This window comes from Pteropus medius, unplaced genomic scaffold (genome assembly GCF_902729225.1).
Source record: "Pteropus medius unplaced genomic scaffold, Ma_sr-lr_union100, whole genome shotgun sequence".
In the NCBI taxonomy this organism is placed as follows: Eukaryota; Metazoa; Chordata; class Mammalia; order Chiroptera; family Pteropodidae; genus Pteropus; species Pteropus medius.
Genome location: NW_024352787.1, coordinates 26611320 through 26635319, shown reverse-complemented (window position 1 = coordinate 26635319; position 24000 = coordinate 26611320). Strand labels below are relative to the sequence as shown.

Below are 24000 nucleotides of genomic sequence, written 5' to 3'. Positions count from 1 at the left end.
GCTTCTCCCTTTATCCCCTACCTGCAGTGTGCCCAGGCCGGACATGTCTTGGTCAGCTACAATTGACAGTATGGGGTATAATTAGCAAGGAACAGAGAAAAGCTGTCTCAGGAAGGAAGCGGCCTGGCTGGCTGCTTGTGGCTCCAAGAGGTGCCCCAGAGCCAAAGCTCCAAAGAGACAGATGTCAACACGGAGTGGTGGGAGAGCGAGCTCTCTGACCCCCAAAGACACAGATGATAGGTAGGTTGTGTCATGTCAAGTTCCCCGGAAGTAGTTGCCGAGGTGTTTTGGGGGTACAGATGTTTATTATGGCTTTTAACATCTGTGAGAGAATTGGCAGAGGTGGAAGTCAGACTGCAACGCGGGCTGGACAGAACCTCAGCCGACCAGGCGCAGCTCTGGAGCCAGGTTGTTCATCACAGTGCCCCAAGTAGAGCCAAAGTGTCCAGCCTTTCTGCCCCTGCCTCGCTCAGTTACCAGGTGTGGCTGCCCCAGGAAGGGTGTCATCTCAGCCAAGGGGGCTCCCTTAGCAGGACAGCAAGGCCTTCCTTGAAGCAGAATCTGTGTAGGGCGTCTCCATGTAGGTGAAGTCTGTCCCTTCAAGTTTCTTCACGTACTGGTCACAGAAGCATCCCGAGAAGGATGGGCTAAGAGACCTTTCCAGAGAATCACTTGTACTGCTGGCACCCTCTCCCAGCATATCTCAAAGCATGAAGCTAAAGCCAGCCTTGCCTTGCAGATCACCCAGAACATACCAGCCCACGAGGCAGTCTGACCAGTCAGCCACACCTTCCCCTGTGGGCTGGTAGATTCTCTGCAGGGCTGGTTCCCGCCTTGCTAGTTGGCCTGGTTAGGTGTGGGAGCAGTGTCTTGAGAGATGGTTTCTGAGAGATGAGGAATGAGGTTGGTTCTCTTTCTGCCGGTCCCACCCTGCACAGACCCCAGGTCAAACATCCAGCAGGGGCCGTCTGTGGTGTCGAGGCAACAGGTGGTGGGAAGCGGGGCGTAGGGGTTGTACAGGCCTAGGTATGAACTCAGCTCTGTCCCTTACGGTAGTGTGACCCAAGGCAAGAGACTGAGACTCAATATTCTCACTTTTAAAAAGGGACTGATGTTCTGACTGCAGGATTTGTAGAAATCTACTCAGGTAGAGTCCTGTACACTGTGGGCTCTTGGGAAATCCTGGCGTTCTTCCTCTGCCCGAGATCCCATTTCTTCATCCCCGAGTCTTCTTGGCTGAGGGGTGCATACCTCGAGGCTGGGTGTGAGACCTAGCTCTAGCTGGGAGGGGTTTGTAGGAGTGGCCTGGGGGCCCTTCTGGGGGCTGGTGTGCTTGGGGTTGGGGCAGAGGGAAATGGTGTCTGTTGTGTGGGGAGAGGGATGGGAAGAAGAAGGAGACTTGGCTCTGCTAACCCACATGGCTGCTGGGGCTTCATCTTCCAGATTCACTGATAGGAAGCAGAGCTGGGGAAGGTCAGCAGGGAGGACTATGTCTGCCTCTGGCTTCCTCTCTCTGTCACAGGGTTTCTCACTGGATGGCTGGGGGCCCCGGGTATGGGACAAGGGCTCTGGCCTTTTGTACTCCCTTTTCCTCCCCAGAGGAGTAATCTGAGACCAGATCTACCCCAGGCTAAGAAAGCTCCTAGGTCAGAGTGGAGGAATTCTAGCATGGGTCTGTGCAGTAACCTATGTCTGGCAGTAACCTCTGTATTCAACAATGACCAATTTCCCCATGTGCTGAGCTGGGAAGTAGACTGACCCAAGGCCCACAGACCTAGTTGAGGGAGTTGGCTCGGCCACTCCTCCCTGCTGCTTTGCCTTTCTGAGCCTCAGTTTCCTCTTTTGTAATAGTGATACCACCTTCTTTCTCTAAAAATTTCTAACACCTGCCTCTCCCCTACATTCTGTGCTTCCTGGGAAGAACAGAACCATGATTCACCCTCAAACCTGCAGCATCTGCACACTTTTTCCCCTTCATCTAGTTTCATCCAGGGCCCCAACCGCCTGCTCTTGTCTCAGGTCAGTGCCACCCGCCCCAGCAGACAGACCCCTTCCTCCGCTGCACATTTCCCCTGGCCAGTCTTTTCACTCACTAGCTTCAGCTTCTCTTAACAACAACCTCAAAAATAAAACGCTCCCCGACCCCATGTTTCCCTCCAGCCGTTGCTCATTTCTTTGTCTTCTCTTCGGCTAAACCTCTCGAAGGGCCTGTCTGTGGCCACGGTCTTCAGCTCCTGCTCTCTCCCATCACCCTCTCCTCCAGGGGAACCTTCCCCCAGAGGCCACCAGAGACATTCACATTGCAAATACAACGGTCAGTTCCCAGTCCTCATCTTATGTCACTGCTCAGCAGAATCGGCCACTATCAGTCTCTCCCTTCTTCCTAGAAGCACATTCTTCTCTCGACTTCTAGGATTCCACACACTCTCCTGCTTTCCTCCTGCCTCCCTGGCCACCACTCTCTGCTGGTCCCCTTCCCAACATCAGGTCAGAACTCTGACCTCGGCTCATCTGTTCCTGTGCTCTTGTCCTTGGTGGAACCATCTAGGCCTGTGACTTAGAACAGTCCAGGCACATGTGAGCATCACACCACCCACAGCTGGATCTCTAGTCCAGGTCTCTCTTCTGAGCTCCTGCCTCATATCTTAAGCTCTTGTTCAACATTTCCACTTAATGTGTATTAGTTTTCCGTAGCTACTGAAATAAGTACCACAAACGGAACCGCTTAAAACAACAAATTTATCCTCTGACGCTGCTGGAGGTCAGAAGTCTGAATTCAAAGGTGTCAGCAGGGCCACACTGTCTCAGGGGATCAAGGGAAGAATCTGTTTTATGTCTTTCTCTTACATTCTGGTATCACCAGCAATCCTTGGCTTGCAGCTGCATCGCTCCAGTCTCTGCCCCGTCTTCGCATGGTGTTCTTCCCTCGTGTGTGTTTCTGTGTCGCTGCTCTTCTTATAAGGCCTCCGGGCATACTGGATTAGGGCCCACCCTAATGACCTCATCTTAACTTAATCACACCTAAAAGACCCTGTTTCCAAATGAGGTCACATTTGCAGGGACTGGGGGTCAGGACTTCAACATATCTTTTGGCGGGGCACAATTGAGCTCATAACACATGTCCAAAACAGAGCTCAGTTGATCATCACCCCCTTTCCCCAGCCATCCCCAACCTGCTCCTCCTCATCTTTCTCATTTTAGTAAATGGCACACCTGTGTCTCCTGCTAACCCAGCCAGGAACTTGGCAGTTGGCCTCAGGTCTGTTTTTCTTTGTTTCCCCCACCATGTGACTCATCAGCAGGTCTCTGGTATCACCTCCAAAATACACCCAGATCTGTTCCCATCCTACCACCTCCACTGGCAGCTTCTTTCTCTCTCAGACAATGGAGCTGCCTTTTCCTTGGTCTCCCTCATTCCCAGTCAGGCCCCCACACCCAAGAGGCCCCATCTTACTTGGGATAAACCCACCTGCCTTCCCGTGGCCCCCAGACTCTTGTGACCTGCCTGCCCAGCCCCCTTATGAAACGACTTCCCTCCATCCTGGCTGCTGTGCCCCTGATATGCCGACCTTCTTTCCTTTCCTCCAGAGTACTAGGCCAATTCCTCTACCTGGGACACTGTCCCCCAGGCTTCCTACAGCACACTGTCCCACTTCTATTAGGCCTCTGTGCCACTGTCACCCCTCAGAGACAGAGGCCTCCCATATTACTCCACATAGCTCTTGTCATCCACCTGGAATAAAAGCATTTATTCACTTTCTTCTTTACTATCTATTTCCTGCCCCCAAAGGGGAACTCTACGAGGAGGGGATCTTGTCTGTTTCATTCCTGTGGCTGTGCCCCAGTGCCTCCGACAGCCTGAGAGCAAGCAAGGCTCCTCATGAATGATGTCAGGACTCCACAGATTAGTTGAGTCCCAGATATGCCCCGCTAGCTATTACTCAGGTCAGCGACTGTGGAAGTTGTCAGGGAGAGTCACCAAGGGGGCTGCCCACTTGGGTCCCTTCATCTCCCTGGATGGCTCGATGTTACTGCCCACCTGCCTTTCTCCCCTGGCCATCCTCCTTCCTGCCAGCACCCCACCCCATGCTCCTGCCCCTTCCCACAGCTGCCCAGCAGAGGCTGCTCCAGATCTCAGACATGAACCCTCACTGTACCCTCCTAGTAGCTCTGGTCCAGCTTCCTGATGACAGAGCGGGGCAGCTCTGAGGCCCTGTTCTCTCACCGTGTGGGTGCGACCATGATCTGAGACACATGTGGCTATTTTAAGTGATTCACCAGTTTTGACTTCCTCAGGGGAAAGTCCCTGAGACACAGATACATTCAAGCTGTCCACCACCGTTGCTTTGTGGGACCTGGGATCCAGTTGGTGTTCGGGCCAAGCCAGAAGGGACTGCAGGCCCACGGGTGAACCCCAGGTGGTAGAAAAGGAAGGAGGGTGTGGCTCACCCCTCAGGAGCCTGGGGTGTGGCATACAGTGGGGGTGACTTGAGGGGGCCAATTCCTTAGTGGAGCAGCAGGAACTCTCGTGCATTTGCCGGTGGGAATGCAAAATGGTACAGCCACGTTAGAAGATAGTTGGACAGTTTCTTACAAAAGTAAGCATACTCTTACCATATGATTCAGCAATTATGTCCCTTGGTATTCATTTAAGTGAGTTTAAAACTTGTATCTACACGTGGTGGTTCTGTAGATTAGTGGTTAGCATGTCTGCTTTACACGCAGAAGGTCCTGGGTTCAACCCCCAGTGGAGCCACGATCTATACCCCAGGCGTGCCAGGCCCCCCAGGTGCCTAGTCCCCCTGGGTGTGCTAGGCCCCAAATGTGCACTGGGAGTGCGTGGGAGGAGATTCTCCGCCTTCGGAGATCTAGTTCTTAGGGGGAGATGGAAACATCCGTAGGTCAGGGGTGGAAGTGGGGGGCTGAGAATTAAAAAAGAATTTTTTTATAAAGTATCTACATAAAAACCTGCACACAAATATTTATAGCAGTTTTATTCGTAATTATTAAAACTTGGAAACAACCAAGACATCCTTCAGGAGGTGAATGGATAAATAAACTGAGGTACATCCTGACAGTGGAATAAGGCTAAAAAGAGAAGAGCTGGCAAACAAGCAGGAACCTTAAATGCATATTACTAAGTGACAGAAACCATGCTGAAAAGGCTATATACAGTATGATTCCAAATATATGACATTCTAGAAAAGGTAGGATTTGGGGACAGTAAAAAGATTGGGGGTAGGAAGAGATAGAGAGATGAGAATAGGCAGAGCGCAGGACTTTTACTGCAATAAAATTATCTTGTATGATCCTAGAGTGGTGGATACATGTCATCATATACTTGTCAAAACCCAAGAGCGAACCATAATGTAAACTATGGACTTCAGTTAATATTGTATCAGTATTGGCTCATTATTGTGACAAACGTGCCCCACTAATGCAAGGTGTTAATAAGGAGGAAACTGCAGGGAGAGACTTGAGGAGACCTGTGGGAACTCCCTATATTTTCTGCTTAAATGTTCTATAACCCTAAAACTGCTCTAAAAAATAAAGTCTCATTTTTTAAGTTAAAAAATGTAAAACATAATAAAAACAAAGGGAAAAAAGAGAGAAGGGGCAGGTCTCATCTTCCTAGAGGACAGGCCTGGCACACACTCCCAGTGAGAGGGTCACTGCACACTGTCTGGGGCTTCAGGGAGGGGAGCTCCCTAAGACTATGCTGACCTGGGTGGAGGTCAGCACCAGATGTGTTTCCTCTGGAAACCTTCCTATTGTTTCTGCTCTGCTCCTGTCTCTGAGAGGACACCTGCCTGGCTCCATCACTCTGAAGACTGAGGGAGCAACAGGGGAGGATTCGGTTGTAGGCAACTGAGGACTAAGGCTGCAGCAGCACCGCCTTGGGGCTGGTGAGGGGTTGTTAGTGCTGTTTTTAGCAAGAGACTTCCTCCTGAGGGGAGAGGCGACCCCGGAGGGCAGGGCCTGGTAGTTAAGACCAGCCAGGATTAAGGACAGAGCAGAGTGAGGCCCACTGGGCTCTTCTACTCTCTGACCACTCTGAACCTCAGTCTCTTCATCCAGGAACGGAGTACGCTGCCCACCTTATAGAGTTGTGAGATTTCAAATTTGTGTCTTCAGTGCCTGGCATATAGTCAGTCCTTAAGAAATGGTGGAAGTAGAGTGCGTTTTAATTAGGGAGGTGGTCCCTTTTAGGCATACCTGAAGTATACTTAGGGGTGACAGAGAAAGTAACATTTAGAAAGTTATACTTAGGTTCAGATAAACAGAGTAGGTAAACATTTATTTTCACTCTCTGCTGAACCTGCATGAGAATGGCAGCGAAGGGAGTGTTTTTAAAAAGGTATCAAACCCTCAAAGACAAAGAGAACAGGAGAGGAGACAGCAGCAGTAACACTGGAAATCCAGTGTCACCAAGTCCACAGGCAGCAGGAGGGAAGCAGAGAAGTAAGTAGTCAATGTCTCCTTGGGAAGCCTCCGAGGCTCAGGAGTTAGCTGCAGGACTCAGCCTCTGGAAATGGGGCTGACGTCAGGGCCAGAAATGGAAGAATCGGTCTAAAAACCTGCGGCTCCCCATCCCTGGCCCTGTCTCACTCTGCCTGTTGACCACCCCTCCAGCAGGCCTCTGGAATGGATGTTTGGTTTCCTAAGACAGTCAAAGAGGGGCTGGATGGGAAAATCCCAGGCAGGTTGGACTGAGAAGGATGAGATGAACGTTTCTATCCTGAAAGCTGAGCCCCTTTCCCGACCGGCTTCTTCCTCACTTGCCTTCTGGGAGGCGGGGCTGCCAAGCCTGTGCTCTCCACGCTGGAGAGAGTGTGAGAAGCTTTTTCTGGGGGAAAACGGCCGGCTCTGAGAAACAAGTAAATTAGGCATTAAAGCCTTACAGAACACCATCGAATGTATAAATATGAATATTCAGTGAACAAAAGAGCTCTGGGAAATGAAGAGTCTGATTCCAGATGTAAGAAACTCCACCGAAGTATCAGAAGATAAATTTAAGGAAATCTCCCAGAAAGTAGAGCCAAAAGATATATGCAGAATGAGAGAAAAGAATAAAACTTTTCAGATAACCTGTCCAATAGATCCAGAAAGAGAACAGAGGAAAAGGAGGCAGGAAGCCAAATAAGTAATCCAGGAAGATCCCCTCAGACTGACAAGGGTTTCTTCACTGAAGAGGCCCCTGGGAGCCCAGGACAAGGGATGGAAAGAGGCCCACACCAACGCACCTCATTGTGACACAGCACAACCCTCGGACAAAGGACCCTGCATAAAGACTGGCTCACATAAAGGATCAGGACTCAGAATGGCTTTGTACTTCTCAACAGCAACACTGGACTCCTAAAACACACAGAGAGAGCCTTCGAAATCCTGAAGGAAGAGACCCAACCAGACTATCGTTCATGAGCGAGGATACCAAGAGAATTGAAAGCAGGTGTTCACACAACAACTTAGACATGAACATTCATTCAAAGCATCATTATTCATAATAACCAAATAGTGGAAACAACCCACATGTCCATCAGTGGATGAATGGATAAACAATAGGTGGTATAATCCGTACAATGAAATATTCAGCCATGAAAGGAAGGAAATACTGATACTGATAAACGTGGATGAACCTGGAAAACACTGTGCTAATGAAAGAAGCCAGACACAGAGGTCATTTATTGTGCGACTCCATTTATACATACAAGCAAATCTATAGAGATAGAGACAGAAAGTAGATTAGTGGATGACAAAACCTGGGGAGAGGCGGGCAGTGACCACTATTGGGTATGGAGTTTCTTGTGGGGGTGATGAAAATGTTCTGGAATTAGTAGCAGTGATAGTCATGAACATACTAAAAGCCATTGAGCTGTACACTTTAAAATGGTGAATTTTATGTTATGTGAATTTTACTTCAATTTTAAAAAATGAGGATAGAATAAAAAACATTTTCAGATAAGCAGAGGCTCAAGTATCTTATTTTCTCATACACTTTTTCTAAGAAAGCTATGGGACGATGTGCTCTGCCAAAATAAGTGAGTAAACCAGGAAAAAAGGAAGACATAGAATCCAGGAAACAGGATCCAGCCCAGGAGAGAGGCAAAGGGACTTCTCAGTGTAATGGTGACGAGAGGCCCCTGGCTGCTAGCCTCAAAGCTGAAGAGCCGGCAGCCAGTCCACCCTGTAGCTGGTCACAAAGCTACCGGAAAGTCTTCTTCAGAAAGAACTGGATGGAATTTCCAATGCTACTGAACATCTTGGCAGACTTAGACTATTGAGGGTTTGGGGTCGAAGTACTGTTAAATTCATGAAAACTAAGCAAACAATCAGAAAAGACAGTTATCCGTAGTTTAAAAGTTGTGTGAGAAAGGAAGAGTAACCAGTCTCCCATTCTCATCCACGAGCGGTGTTTATTAGTCATAGCACCGTGAACCCAGATCTGATTAAATTTAAGACGTCGCTGTGTGGAGAAGAGCAGAAGACTGAGACGGAGCTGTGAAGCAGTCGTAATGGGGCACTAGCGCCTCCCCTTCCTTGACGGGAGGTCAGTGGAGAGCGTTCAAAATCGAAAATGCCAGAAGTAGCAATATAAGCATGTTAGTTAGAAATATGGTAAATAAATACCAAAAATTCACCTTAAAGAGTTAAAGTATTTTTGAACTGCCATTGCAATAATCTAACATGTTAACTCATATTAACCCATGTTAACAATTAAATATTGAATTAAAAAAAAAAGTTAAAGTGTTTGCTTCTGGGGAGAGGTGGAGAAACTTCTAGTCTTTAGGAAGATTTGAATCTTTATGTATAAAAATTTCAATTAAAAAATTTTACCTGATTTTACAGTAATATTCATACTTACCGCCTCACTAAATTTTTTTAAACTGTGATAAAATACACATAACATTTACCTTCTTAACCATTTTAAATTTGCAGTTCTATAGTGTTAAATGTATTCACATTGTCATGCAACAGATCTACAGATCTTTTTCATCTTGCAAAACTGAAACTATTTCCATTAAACAACTCCCCATTTCCCCCTCCCCCAACCCCTGGCTACCACCCTTTAAACCATTTTTTTAAGGATAAAATGTACCGAGACTCTAGTATGTGCCAGACAGTGCACATACAGTACTTAATCCTCACAAAAATCCATTTTACAGATGAAGATGCTGAAGCCCAGAAAGGTTAGATAACTTGTCCAGGTTCACACAGCTTGTAAGTGGCAGAGTTTGAATGTAGGTCTGTCTGTTTCCGAAGCCCTTGTGTGGGACAGCCCCAGGAAGCACTGACTAGACTGTTCCTCCCAGCTGTCTTTAGGCCTCTCCCCTTCCTCAACCTGGCTCCTCTCTCCCCTGCATGCTGGAAGGGACGATGGGATGAGGCTGAGCACCAGGGCGCCTGTGCCATCTCTGCCTGTGCCCACTGCATCTTCTGGACCTGAGTCTCTCTTTGTGCCAACAGGTTGGCGGGACAAAGACTGGTGTGGTGCGGTACGTGGGGGAGACGGACTTTGCCAAGGGCGAGTGGTGTGGCGTGGAGCTGGATGAGCCCCTTGGGAAGAATGATGGGGCGGTGGCAGGCACCAGGTACAGTGGCCTTCCCCTGGGAGTGTGGGACAGGGATGGGGCATTTGAAGAAGCCAGTGTTGAATGTCTGAGTGGTTGTGCCAGACACCACAGTGTAGATGCTGCCTCCTCCCTTCTGTCATAGCAGTCCACAGAGGCAGGTGGTGAGAATATCAGCCCCGTTTTATAGATGAGAGAACAGAGGCCAGACAGGTCATTGTTCAAGGTCACACAGAGTCAGGGACAAATACTAGGAGAGGCAGTGGTCACTGCCTTCCAGGGGTTCCTCTACTGATAAAAGAAATAATAAGACAGTGACTGGTGCTCTACAGACAAGGTGAGGTCACAACTGGTTCTAGGTCCCATACCATCTCTGATTAAAGAGAAGTGACTGCCGGGAATGCTGCATCAAGAGTCTAAGGCTTTGTCTGGGCTTGTTGGGGGTAGGGGGCATGATGTGATGGGTGAACAGTGTTAGGGATGTGAGACTAAGGCCACGTGGCCTAAGTTCCTGTGCTGTCTGTCCCTGGGCTCGGTTCTGTAGCCCAGATGAGGCTGTGACAGCTGTGAGGAGGAAAGTATGCTAGGTTGGGGGGATAGCCCAAGCAAAGACCTGAATTCGCGAAGAGCTGGGATGGGATGGCAGTCAAAGTGAATCAGAAACTGGACACGACTAGCTCACCTGGTCCCATAAGGACTCCATGACCAGACAGGTTTTGAGAGAAGAAAACCACCTAGAGTTTCCATGACGACACTGCCTTCCTGTTTTCAAGATGGATGTTTCTTTCAGCTCACTCTAGCTTTCAGAATTCAGGGGCAGGTTGGGCGGCAGCCCCCACTGCACCCCCAAGGTATCTCCCTCAGCTTTTGCTTCTCCATGCAGGGAGCTCCCTGGGCGGAGAGCTGATGGGGTTCCTTGAGTCTTGGGTGGTCCAAGAGCAGTCATGAAATGGGGCTGCATATACAGTTGGAGGCCTCTGAATGATATGAAGGAGCAAAGCATAGTTGCCTTTGGAGCCCAGCAGACTGTGGGGGCGAGGAGGTCCAGTCACAGCTTTGCCACTTGACCAACTGTATGACTGTGGGCAAGCTACTTAATCTCTCCGAGCCGGTCTCCTCACCTGTGAAATGTAGATAACAATAGAGTGGTTGGGGAATTGAAATGAGCATTCATGAAAAGGGTCTGGCACAGAGCGAGTGCTCGATAATCGTTATTCCACCAGTCCCCAGAAATATGCCCAATGGCTGTTCGTAGCTACAGAGAAACTCAGGCCCTACTGACCTTTATCCCCTTTCTATGAGTCCCATCTGTTGGTCTTGTGTTGTGGGTGATGGGGCCCCAAGGATGAGCCTTTCTGCTGGGCTTTGAAGAGGTGCATAAGGCAGGGGAGGCTCCAGGCTATTCAGCCATGACAGCATGTGGGTCTCTCCTGCCTCCCCAGGTACTTCCAGTGCCCACCCAAGTTTGGTCTGTTCGCACCCATCCATAAGGTGATCCGCATCGGCTTCCCATCCACCAGCCCCGCCAAGGCCAAGAAGACCAAACGTATGGCCATGGGTGTCTCAGCGCTGACCCACAGTCCCAGCAGTTCCTCCATTAGCTCTGTCAGCTCTGTGGCTTCCTCTGTGGGGGGCCGGCCCAGCCGCAGTGGCTTGGTGAGGATGGGGCTGGGGTAGGGTACTCTCGTGTGTGTATGGGGGGTGGGGCCAGAGGGATCTAGGTGTTCCAGTCTGCCCCTGACCTGCTCTGGCTCCAGGCATCATCCCTCAGTTTGCAGTTGTTGAACAAAGGTGAAAGTGTGTATCTTTTAATAAGGAAATTGATTCATTTATTATTATTATTTTTATATTACTGATTTGTCAGTAGCCTAAGATTAAGCCTTTCCCTGGGAGTTAAGGAGGGTCATACAGATGCAGGGCAGGTCATACAGGGCAGGGCAGGGAGTTCAAAAAGGCTGCCACAGCCACCGAGGGTGACGAGAGAAGGTGAGGCTGCCCTTCCGGGCAGAGAGCCTTGTATCCAAGCTTGGTCTAGGATGGGAGGTTCCTCCTGGCCCAGGAAAAGGTGGCCCAGGTGAGGAAACCCACCATGAGGCAGAGCCCAGGAGCTGTGACTCTCCTGGGAAGGGGTAGTTCCCTGAACCTGAAATAATACGCTTCTCCCTGCCTAAGAAGGCAGCGGCCAAGCAACAGGAGGGCACTGGCAGCGGGAGGAGCAGGACCTCGGGAGTGGAGGCACTTGGGCCCCCCACCTGCTGGGTAGCTGTGAGTGATCTGGAGGTGCTCCAGATTCTTGAGTTCCGCCTGTACCCACACCTTCCTGCAGCTCACAGAGACCTCTTCACGCTACGCCCGCAAGATCTCCGGCACGACTGCCTTGCAAGAGGCGCTGAAGGAGAAGCAGCAGCACATCGAGCAGTTGCTGGCTGAACGGGACCTGGAGCGGGCCGAGGTGGCCAAGGCCACGAGCCACATCTGCGAGGTCGAGAAGGAGATCGCCCTGCTCAAAGCGCAGCATGAGCAGGTAGGTGGGTAAGTGGGGCAGTAGACACCCAGACGGCACAAACAGCCTCCTCGGGCCAGGCTTGTAGGTCACTCGTGCTCAGGATGGAGAGCTTGGATATACAGAGAAGACTAAGATGTGCATTACCAACACCCCTTCTCCTCCTCCTGGTGAATTTCTTTCCAGTGGATAAGTACACATACTTTCAGAACCCGGCAATAAACTCTATATCTTGCTTTTTCCTACTTTCTTAGTATGAGCATTTCCTAGGTCGAGGAAGATTCTTCCCTGTTTCAATGGCTGTGTTGCTACCTGTCACAGGCTATGACTTGCTGATGTGGCCAGTCCCCTGCTGTTGTTTAAGTTGTTTGCGATTTCTGACTTTTTCTAAATAATACTGTATGTGTTTTTTTGTATATAGCTGTCCATATTTCAGATTGTGCTTTCAAGCAGATTCATGGGTTGGGTTTAGAGAAGTAAGCCATTGTCTGTAGCCTTGACTCAGCTCCCGTCACATGTCTACTCTTCCCTGATATTTGTCACCTGCATGAGAGCACTTCCTGGGCCCTTATCCCATTTGGGGCCAACTCACCTCTCCCTCTGTGCTAGAATTAATAAGGCCAAGCTCAAGTGTGTGTTCTAGGTCCCATGTGTGCTGTGACGGGGCTTTCACAAGACAAGGGTTTTAGGCCCTTGGAAGTTGAAGGAGGTGGCAGATATCGGGGTGCTAGGTATGGAAACAGGTGGACCTGAGGCACTCAGCTAGGCCTGCCCTCCCTCACATCAGGCCCACTGTCCACACCCGGCTAGGGCTGGCAGGAGAATAGAGGTGGCAAGGGTTCCAGGCCCAACTCCTCCCCGTTCTTTCCTACCCCTCTGCCACCTGGCCCTTGGTCCCCAGGAGGAGGCTGACCCTGTCTTGGCCCTTGCTCGGGGCCCAGTATGTTGCAGAAGCAGAGGAGAAGCTGCAGCGGGCCCGGCTCCTGGTGGAGAGCGTACGGAAGGAGAAGGTGGACCTGTCCAACCAGCTAGAGGAGGAGAGGAGGTACGTGCTGCCCCTGCCCTGGTCCTAGGAGGACACTTTCTCTGAGCCTCCTTAAAGATGACAGTGAAGAGTACTGACTCAGGACCAGCAGGCCCAGGTGCAAACCCTGCCTCCACCACTTATAGGCTGTGTCACCTGAACTAGTGACGTGAGCTCTGCAAGCCTCAGTCTTCTCGTTTGTAAAGTGGTGTGGGGATCCGCATCTCTACAGGGTGTTGGAAAGACTTAGAAGATAATTCCAGTAAAGCACTAGCATGGTGCTAACCACATGGAGGACACCACACTTGTTTACTTCTTTCCTTTCCAACCGTGTGGGGCTCACTGTTCCTGCCATGCTCCGCTCATGCAGCGTATTATGGGGAAGGCTCTCATACCCGCTGTCCTTGGGAGGCATGCACCTTGAAGAAGACCCAATGTCCCCACCCCTTACCAGCTCAGGTCCGCGGAGCAACCCTCTGGGCCAGGTCCCATGTATGGAGTTCACGGCTCATGTCCAGAAGCTCCATTCTCATTTCACGTCAGGAAACTGAGGCTCGGAGAAGCAGCAGCAAAAGGACACTTGAAACGCCGGGGTGTCAGCCCCCATGCTGAGTGCTTTACCTGCATCTCTCAGTCTTACCATTAGCCTGGGGGGCAGGTAATACCCCGTGTCACAGATGAGAAAACTGAGGATCAGAGCAGAGAAGGGCCATGCCTAAGGCCACCAGTCTATTAGTGGTGATGCTGGTTCTTTCAGCCCTGTCATAGTAGCCAGTCGGGATTGTGGTTCCCTCTGTGTGAGGACTCTGGCCTAGCTTGGTCCTTGACCTGATGGGACACATTGCTGACAAGGAACAGGGTTTTCCTTGGTCCAGGAGCCTCTTTTTGTCTCCTGGCGGACACAGATTTCTGCGGCTCCTTCTCTTTCTTTGCGCAGTAGGCAGCCCCCATCCTCAGCCCCCAACCCTGGGGTCTGTTTGGGGACTTGCAGTGAGGCACGTGCTGCACAGGCTGTTCTTGCAGTCTGACTAGGGACAGTGGGGCTTATTTATATCTGCCTGAGACACTCCCTCGTCAGGGCCCACACATCTGGTTCCCATGGCAATGTGCCTGATGCCAACAAACAAAAACAGATCTTTAAGACATGGTGGGAGTTGTGTTCAGGAAGGGCCTGGGTACAAGTCCCAGCATTGCCCTGTACTTGCTGGATGACCTTGGGCAGGTCACTTGCCCTTTCTGGGCTTCAGTGTCCTCACCCCTTAAGCCGCCCCTTAAATCTGTATTCTGGTAGCTGTCCAGAGCTGTAACGTGCCTGTGTTTCCCCTCTGCTATCTTGGCACGCGAGAGGGTGAATGTGTCTCCCTGAGGGTGGCCCCCTCCATATCAGGGAGCAGTGGAGATTGCGATTCTGGCCCCTGGTTTTGAGGCCTGTGTTTGAGAGCAGGGTTAGCAGGGGAAGAAGCTTACCTTCCTCCCCGCCCCGCACACACAGACTGTTCCATGTGACAGCGTCTGTTCCCTTCAATGATGAACACACAGTGGTTACTACCATCACTCTGCTTCCATTTACAATCATTCCATCATTTGTTCCCACAACCACCCTGGAGAGGAAGGATGTTGCATTAAACACTCCCATGTTAGAGAAGTCGGTGGCCTCTGCGTGGAGTACAGGTTGGGAAGTGAAGAAGGCTGGAGGTTTGCAGGAGGCTCTGCATCATCTGCCGTGGGGCCCTGGGCAGGTCTTGTTTCACGGGGACAGTGCTTTTTGCGTGGTCTGCGTGTGGACTCTGGGCCATCTGTGGCCTCACCTCTCTGTCACGACTGACTTGGGGAAGCCCAACACTCTGGGCAAAGCCTGCTCAGACCCCTCTCCCCCCTCACAGGAAGGTGGAGGACCTGCAGTTTCGAGTGGAGGAGGAGTCCATCACCAAGGGAGACCTGGAGGTAACGGTCAAAGGTCCTGCCCCCGGCTCACTTGACACCCCAGGCCCAGCCCTTGCAGGGCAGATGGCCACGAGGTCCAGGCAGCAACTCTAGGCCCCCTGGGAGGAGGCTGTGGGGATTTCAAGGGAAAAATAAAGAAAAGTCAAAGGTCGTGCCCTGGGAGAGTGGGGAGGGGTTTTGTCATGAGACTCAGGTATCAGAGGTAGGAATGGCTTAGGTCCAGGACCCTGAAGGGCTGTGCTTCCTGTATCAGCCACTGGGTGGTATAGACCAAGGGTATCCACAGGGTTGGGCCTGAGGAAGTGTTGGCTGGACACCCCTGTCCCTACTTGTTGGGCAATAGCATTAAAGGTATCCCTTGAGCCCTTAGTTCATCTTGGATTCGAACTAAAATTTTGGCTAAAATTAGCGTGTCGTTGAGTCACAGAACTTATAGATCAGAAAACGGACTCAGAAAGACAGAGACTCACTCAGTCATGGAGCAAGTCAGCAGCCATTGGGACCAGGGACCAGGACTCCTGACTCCTGAGCTCAGCCTGTAAGGATGGCTATATAGCACGTCTTTGGTTATAACACCTAGACAAGGGGTCTGGGCACAATTGGACCTTTCACTCTTCAATCCAACCCACCCTTTCTCAGCTGAGGGATGGGTGCTCACATTAATTAATAAAGCACCCCACCTGCTTTATTAATGCAGCCCTCCTCACCAAACCATGCAGAGACCGCAGGGCTCATGAGGCCACATTTGGGTGGGCAGGAACAGTTGTGGCCCTCTCCGCTCCCTGGGAGCTGACAAGGGACAAGGATTCCTGGAGCTGTCAGATGGGGCAGGGGACAGTGAGTTAATTCCCTCTCCACATGCTGAGCTGGCCCTAACTGGCCTTGGGCAGCCTCTTTCCTTCCTTCCTATGCCTCAGTTTGCTCTTCTGTAAAATGAGGAGGTTGCACTAGGTCAGTAATTCTCGAACTTGAGAATTCATCACCTAGATGACTTGTTCAGATACAAAAGGTAGGCCCCAACCTCAGAGTGGCCGTTCAGTAAGTCTGGGTGGAATCTGAGAATTTGCATTTCTAACTGGTTCCTAGATGATGCTGGTCTAGGGATCACTTTGGGAATCATTGCATTAGATCATTCTGGGGTCAAATGGGAAATTGCAGTTTCTGATTTTGTAAAAGAGCCATATTAAGACCCCTATAACTTCCAGTGTGCAACAAAAGTATGCATATGGTTGTCCTGTCCCTAGATGACCCCAGCGAGGGGAGGGACGTGTGATCTGCGTAGGGTCACTGCCAGCCGCCCCTGTTAGAGCAGGTTTTGCTGCCCGAATTTAAAGGATGGATGCCCAGCCTGATGTAGGAGCCCCAGCCCAGCGTCAGGGTGTTCTCATGGATGTTTCCTTCTTAGCCCGGGGGTAGGTCATGTGGTTATGTTTAGCTGGCTTTCCCTCTGGGTGGCTGCTTCCTGCAGGGCCTGGAGTGGGCTTCGGGAAAAATCGTCTGTAGGTACAAGGAACAGAGACCTCACCTACTAACTCCAGTCAACAGAGAGAACAGCTACGGGGAAATCTCACAGGCAGTTCAGGGTACTGGAACAAGAAATAGCATCAGGAACCAAGCCCATTCTCTCTGGCTCAGGGGCCTCTTCTCATGACTTGTGGTCAGGCTGTATGTCTGTCTGTCCCTCTTACTATGTCTTCACGTCCCTTGGCACATCTACTCCCTCTCCCTTGCCACGCACCCACCCTCCAGGCCCCACCCAGGCTCCAGCACCCACCATCTACTAGGTGTCCTCTTGAGAGAATCTGATTGGTCCCAGACTAGCCAATGGGCTGGCTGGCTTTGGATCAGCTGTCCACCCAAGATCCAATTGGTCCTGGTTGGAAGAAGCAGGAGGTGGGGCAGACAGTGACTGACAGCTAATCTAGTTCAAGAGCAGTAGAGTGCTATTGCTTCTGTTTCTATTGTGACCATATTCATGGCAACCAGAAGGCAAATTGACCCAAAGTTTCACTCATCCTCACCCACCTTAAAGATGAAAATAAAACCCAGAACACCTCGTTGAGCTCCTGGTCCCCCTCCAATTATGTTACTCCATCTCTCTGCTTGTACTCCTTCTGGCCTCACTCCCCAACCACATGAGGTGCCCATTCTAGCCACTCAGCCTCCTTCCTGACCTCTGATGTTGGCCTGCCCAAGGGCCCAGTCCAGGCCCATTTCATCTCAGTCTACACCCAGCCTGAGAGCTTTTAGTCTGTGGCATTAACTGCCCTTTATAAGTCCACAATTCCCTTTGTCTTACCCCAAGCTCCGTACTCACATGCCTACTGGACATCTCCAGGGCAAGTAAGTGACAGGTACCTGTAGTGGTTTCCTAGGATTGCAGTTAAAAAAAATTACCACAATTTAGTGGCTTAAAACAACACAAATGTATTCTTTCACAATTTTGGAGGCCAGAAGTCTGAAATCAAGGTGTTGTTCCCTTCGGAGGCCCTGGGGGAGAATGCTCCATGCCTTTCTCCCAGCTCAGTGGGATTGCTGGCCACGCTTGGTGCCCTCGGCTTATAGTTGCATCACTGCCCCCATCATCACATGGCTTTTTTCCCTGTGTGTTCCTGTGTTTCTTCACGAGGCCTTATAAGGACACCAGTCATTGGATTTCGGGCCTACCTAAATCTAGAATGACCTCATCTTAATTAGCTACATGTCCAAAGACCCTATTCTAAATAAAGTCACACTCTGACGTTCCAAGTGGAACCTGGAATTTGGGGGATGCTGTTCACTCAGTACAGCATCCCACATGTAACGTGTCCCAAACAGATCTCTCCATTTGTTCCTATGTCCCCCTAACACCACCCACCTTATCTTTCTCATCTCAGCATTTGGCCCCACAATCCCCACAGTTGCTCAGGCCACACAGCTAAAATTCATCTTAAACCTTTTTTCCTCATCAAGAGGAAATGTGCCCATGGACATGTGCCCATGACCTTCAAGAGCCCCTCCTATAGTTGAGGAAACTCCTCTCCCAACTAGTTAATAATAATTAATAGTTAAATATAATAATAACGCCCCAAGGCAAGGCTGTGTGCTTTGGAGCAGGGAGTAGACACAGTGCACGTGAGGTGGGTAGGGAAGCGCTGCTGGTCAAGGACTCAGGCGGCGCTGGGCCAAGCTTCTGGGATTTGAGTTGGGGCAGAGAAACGAGGAGTCCCCCACTTCAAGAGCTGGCTTCACTGCCCTGGGTGGCTGCCGAAAACCTGGGCCTCCTCTGTGGAGTGTCAGGCTGATTCGGGGAAAGGCGCCAGTTCTGGGATCCAGAGGTCCGGGCCTCATGCTGCTCAAAGTTGCCCCATGATTCTGAGCCTGAGGCTTTCTCTGGAGTGGCTTCTCTCTCCTGTGCGAGGGGAAGACTGCCTTGACGGTGTCTTATGAATATTAATTCCAGAAGACACGAGTGACTGATACAGGAGTGTGGCGGCCCCCATTCCTCACACCCTGGGCAGTGTCCCTGGTACAGAATGGAAGGCCAGGTTGTCCACCTCACCTAAAATCTAGCTTCTAAGACTGTACCTTCCCACCCCAAGCTCCTGTGTTGACTTTATCTTAAGTGAGCACTGGAAGCAATTCCTCTGGGCCCCCGTACATCCCCACGGAGACCCCGGCCTACAGACCAGGAGACTAGAAGTTCTGAAAGTGATGAGAAAGTCTTTTCGGGGGGCACCAAATGATGTTGCCTTGAAATTGTGAAGCTAGGGGCTTCTTCTTACCCCATGAGGCCACCAGTACAGGATAAAGAATCATGTTCCATCTAGCGCGGGTCCTTGGCAGAGCTGCTGTGCCCCCCAGGGGGAGAGGAGGGTGGGGACATGGCCCCTACGAGGCCTGGGTTGGAGCCTGTAATTTTCTGGGAGAGACCTGAATGTGGCTGCTTTTGGGGACTGCAGGGAGAAGGAACTTTTTAATTGTTCCTTTAGGAAAATTCACAGAAATAAGGTCATAGGCCAAAGGACATGAACATCTCTGTAACTCTTGATGAATTACAAGAGTATTTCTGCGACAGGTGGTATCAGCTTACCCTGTCATCACCATCACCTTGCCAGTGCTGGGTGTGTGTTCTTGTTTTTACACATATATGCTATGTTGCTAAGCCCTCTTTTCAGAGCTGCCACACAGATTCATTTCACCTTGTTTCTCCTGGATGATGATGGGACAAACAGGAGGATGAGGAGGATCCTCTTATTTCTCCCTACCGTGAACTTGGTCTCCAGACTGCTCTGGGTGCTCGCAGATCTGTTAGGGAAACCCAGATGCCAGTCTGGACTCCCAGAGAATGTTGGGCTTTGTTAGAGTGTGAAGTGGGGATTGTGAAGATGGGACAAAAGTGCCCTTGTGTTTTCTGGAGGCCAGGCGTCCTCTGCAGGACCCCGGGAGTGGGTACTGACAGGGCTGGGCTGGAGCTGGGCTATGGGTGGCACGGCTCGGCCTCCACCAGGGAGGCCAGGCCAGGAGAATCATCATGCTGAGGGTATATATTTTTGAAAACCTTCCATTCAGTTGGTTCATCCACCTTCAGCACAGGCCTAGGGCCAGGAATCCTGGGGTCATTACTCATTCACCCACCCTGGGGGCCTCCTGTGTGCAGGATCCTGTGCCTGAAATGAAAAACCGCCCTCAGCCTCCCCACGTGAAGGAGGAGCAGGCTGAGCTCCTCCCCAGGTGCAAGGGGAAGGGCCACCTGAGGGTGACAAAAGTGACCCAGGGTACCCATTGCCACCTCAACCAGGGGCCGGTTTGGGCAGCGTTGCTGCAGCCTGTCCTCTGCCCTTAAAGAAAGCCAGCCAGGACACTGAGGGGCAGGTGACAGGCCCACCTCATCACACCTACCCAGACTTCCTCTCTTTGCCCGAGCTACCTCCTCTCGACCTGTTCTCCTGTCTTGTTCATGGTAGATGACGCTGCCTCTCTCTCTCTCTTTCTCTCTTCCTCCGGCTTCCTTTCCCTGTGCCCTCTGCCCTGTCCCAATCTCCCCACCCACCCCGGGTGGACCAGACCCAGACGCAGCTGGAGCACGCACGCGTTGGGGAGCTGGAGCAGAGCCTGCTACTGGAGAAGGCGCAGGCTGAGCGGCTGCTCCGAGAATTAGCGGACAACAGGGTAACGCGCCTACCATCTCTGGCCCATCAGCGCCCTGGCCTGTTGACGCCCCTGGGGCTCCTCTGTTTTATTATTTTCTCTGTCCTTGGCTGCTATCCTCATTTTTTTGCTTTTGCTCCCTTTCTAGGAGGGAAGTAGAGGTTCTGGAACGTGCTTACACTCCACTGCCACGTGATGCTTACTGGGGAGGAGGGGGCTTGGCTCTCTGTGACTTTGCTCCCCAGCCAGTTCCACTGGCTGGGAATGTTCTGTGAGATCCTCCGCCTTCCTACCTCCTCATGCATTGCCATGACAAGGCTTTGTCGTGTTCAGAAATGGGGAGGCTCTTGAGAACATTCTGCCCCTTCTGTGGGCGGGCATGGAAACAACCTCTCTATGCCTCCCTTCTCCCAGCTGGGGAAGGCTGGAAGTTGGGGGACTGTAGATCCAGGTTTCTCTAGCCTGGGGCGGGGGGCTGTCTTAAATATGTTGGCAGGAGGGCCCAGCCTGAAGGATTTAGGGCTGGGGGAGCGGGGGTGTCCCCAGGACATGGGTTTTTGTTTCAGCTCCAGGGTCGGGCTGTTATGATATGATGGGTCAGGGAGTGATTTCTAGGCTAGGGAAAGCTCTGATTGGGAGTGAGGTCCCCTGAGTCCCAGGGCCTGGTTCCAAGTCCAGGCTCCAGGCCTAACTGGCCCCTCCACGACCACCATGTATGTCCCAGGGCTTGCGCCCTGGGCAGGCCCACACATCCGAACAGCTGGCCTGTCTAGCCTAGTGAACAGCCCAGCTGCAGTTCTCCTGGCAATGGCGCTAAACACCCAGCAAGCAGGGATTGGGATATAAACAGTGGGGGGCGGGGAGGGGTGTGGCGGCTGTCAGTTTCTGCACCTCTGCCTCAGCACACAGGGAGTGTGTGTGCGTGTGCGCATGCATGTGGGCATCTGGAGACACACAGAGGTCCTTTTACACCCACTGACTGTTGCCCAGTGACAGCGTGCACTTCTCCAGTACACAAGTATATGCAGAGGCTACTTGCAGAAACTGACCCCATCCCAGGTGTTGAGGCATCTTGGTCTATGGTTCAGCCTGATTGAAAAACAAAAACAGGTTTATTGAACTAAAGATCAGCTTCGAAAACAAAAATTTTTAAGCTCGTAAAAGATGTAAAACTTTTACATATATTGTTTCCAAATCTGTGACTGCTGACTTTATCAAGGTGTGGGTTTTTGGAGGACGGAGCCTCTGATCTCATTTCCCATCAGAAGGCAGGTCCGGGAGCATTGATTTTGTTCTGCTTTAGGCATTCAACCAACCCTTCTTCAGCCACCCCCTCCAGACAGCCCCTCTGAACCAGCCCATTCTGGCTGGGAGCCCTTCTAGAGCAGGATAGTGCAAAATTCCCTCTGTCATCTCTGCCTTTTAAAAATAACATGAACTGAAGGAAAGCCATAAATTAATTTGCCCCAAACCTAGGGAAGCAGGGACAGTGGACTCCCTGAATCACTGAGGTACAAGCTGGGGAGTTTCTCTGGGAGCTGTGGTGGGCAGGGCCACTAAGAAAAACCAGCATTCGGGGAGGAGTGGGTGCCCTTCCCTTCCCACGACCTTTCCCCGCAGGGGCTGGGGCCCTTGAATGGTAGGACACCACCACCCCTGCATACTACTGTTGTGTCCCTCGCCCTCCAGCCGTCCTGCTGACCCCTGTCTCCCTCTCTCCCTGGTAGCTGACCACAGTGGCAGAGAAGTCTCGGGTGCTGCAGCTGGAGGAGGAGCTGAACCTGCGGCGTGGTGAGATCGAGGAGCTGCAGCAGTGCCTGCTGCACTCGGGCCCGCCTCCCACTGACCACCCCGAGGCTGCTGAGACCCTGCGGCTGCGGGAGCGGCTGCTGTCGGCCAGCAAGGAGCACCAGAGGGAGAGCGGTGTGCTGCGGGACAAGTATGAGAAGGCTCTGAGGGCCTACCAGGCGGAGGTGGAGAAGCTCCGGGCTGCCAACGAAAAGTACGCACAAGAGGTGGTGGACCTCAAGGCCAAGGTCCAGCAGGCCACCAGCGAGAACATGGGGCTCATGGACAACTGGAAGTCCAAGCTGGACTCCCTGGCCTCGGACCACCAGAAGTCCCTGGAGGACCTCAAGGCCACCCTGAACTCGGGCCCGGGTGCCCAGCAGAAGGAGATCGGGGAGTTGAAGGCTGTGATGGAGGGCATCAAGATGGAGCACCAGCTGGAGCTGGGCAACCTGCGGGCCAAGCACGACATCGAGACTGCCGTGCACGTGAAGGAGAAGGAGGGCCTGCGTCAGAAGCTGCAAGAGGCCCAGGAGGAGCTGGCTGGGCTGCAGCAGCACTGGCGGGCCCAGCTGGAGGTGCAGGCCAGCCAGCACCGGCTGGAGCTGCAGGAGGCCCAGGACCAGCGCCGCGACTCCGAGCTGCGGGTGCATGAGCTGGAGAAGCTGGATGCGGAGTACCGGGGCCAGGCACAGGCCATTGAGTTCCTCAAGGAGCAGATCTCCCTCGCTGAGAAGAAGATGCTAGACTATGAGCTGCTGCAGCGGTCGGAGGCCCAGAGCAAGCAGGAGGCCGAGAGGCTGCGGGAGAAGCTGCTGGTCGCCGAAAATAGACTTCAAGCTGTCGAGTCCCTGTGCTCATCCCAGCACACCAATGTAGGCAGGCACCCCCCTGCCGGGCTGTGCAGGACCCCATGGTCACAAGGGTCTGGCTGGGAAGGGCTTAAGTGTTTATTCACCTTTTCTTTCCAGCCCAGGGAAGGATTCTCCTTGACCCGCAGATACGTGCCCATGTAGGATTGGGGGCACCAGGCTCGGAGGAAGAGCCCCTTGTCCCTCTTTCAGAAAGGTAGCTGGCCTGAGGACCCAAGGTGGTCAGAGGAGTCCAGGCCTGGAGAGAGATGCACCTCAGAGCAGAGAACAGGTTTCCTCCCAGGCCCCAAATCCCCACTGAACCCAGACATGTCCCACTGTGCAGGCTCCTGTGCCATGGGGCTTGCACGGACCTGGAGGACAAGCCCTGCCCATCCCCAGGGCCCCTGTCTTCAACTCGAGCACTGACCTAGGGTATCTGATGATGTCCTCCTTTCTGCCTCTCCCACTGAGACTGAACAGCAGTTCAACAGCCACTTTTTCAGAGTGGGGAGGTCCCCAGAGTGGGGTCTGGAAGGCTAGATAGGGGAGCCCTGGAGAGGGTGCTGCCACCAGTATCAGTTTTGCTCCAAATCTAGATGTCCTAGCTGAGGAGGCTGAGACCCCAGGTGGCATGGGCTATGTCCACTCCAGCGGGGCTGGGAAGGGCCTTTGAGTGGCTCTGGGCACCACACCTGTGTCAAGCCCTTTGTTGCCCCATTTCAGCTTCACTCCCAGGAGGTCAATGTTGGCTGCATTTCATAGATGAGCCAACTAAGACCCTGAGATGGTAACTTTCCCAGGGTCTCTGCCCACCAGCGGCAGAGATCCTGCCCGACACTGCTGCCAGAGGGCTGACAGAGGATGCCGAGAAGATGACAAAAGTCAAATCTTATATAAAGGGAAAGCAGCATGATCATTGCCTTTTAACAGGCCCCAGGGGTTCTTCAGCTTCCAGTTCCCCTTATACTTTTAAATTAGAATTTAGCATTCGAGTAAAAAGTTGTCAGGAGTCCCAAGTACAGGACACTTTTTGTAAACAGAGCTCTGCCTGTGTCATGCCTTGAGGTCTCTTCTTCCAGGGAGTGACCACACTCTGCCAAGATCTTGGGCAGAGAGAAAAGGAAGAGCCCCAGGTTAGCTGTGTCCACATGGCCTGACTGGCTCCTCAGGGCAAAGGGGTCGGACCTG

The 24000-nt window shown here is 51.9% G+C and overlaps 1 protein-coding gene across 4 annotated transcripts in view; it reads left to right on the top strand.

Annotated features, from left to right (window-relative positions):
* The window catches only part of CLIP2 (CAP-Gly domain containing linker protein 2), a 76999-nt gene that overhangs the window by 38987 nt on the left and 14012 nt on the right, over positions 1-24000 (top strand). For 3 of the 4 annotated variants that reach the window (XR_005650003.1, XM_039849535.1, XM_039849534.1), the window contains exons 4-10: positions 9466-9590; positions 11012-11225; positions 11896-12093; positions 13014-13117; positions 14980-15040; positions 20087-20191; positions 21898-22833. Coding sequence is in view for 3 of the 4 variants with exons in the window: in XM_039849535.1 (XP_039705469.1) it covers positions 9466-9590; positions 11012-11225; positions 11896-12093; positions 13014-13117; positions 14980-15040; positions 20087-20191; positions 21898-22833 (1743 nt within the window). In the remaining variant the exon portion in view is untranslated. The remainder of the gene's footprint in view (positions 1-9465; positions 9591-11011; positions 11226-11895; positions 12094-13013; positions 13118-14979; positions 15041-20086; positions 20192-21897; positions 22834-24000) is intronic. The other variant, XM_039849536.1, reaches the window with a different exon arrangement.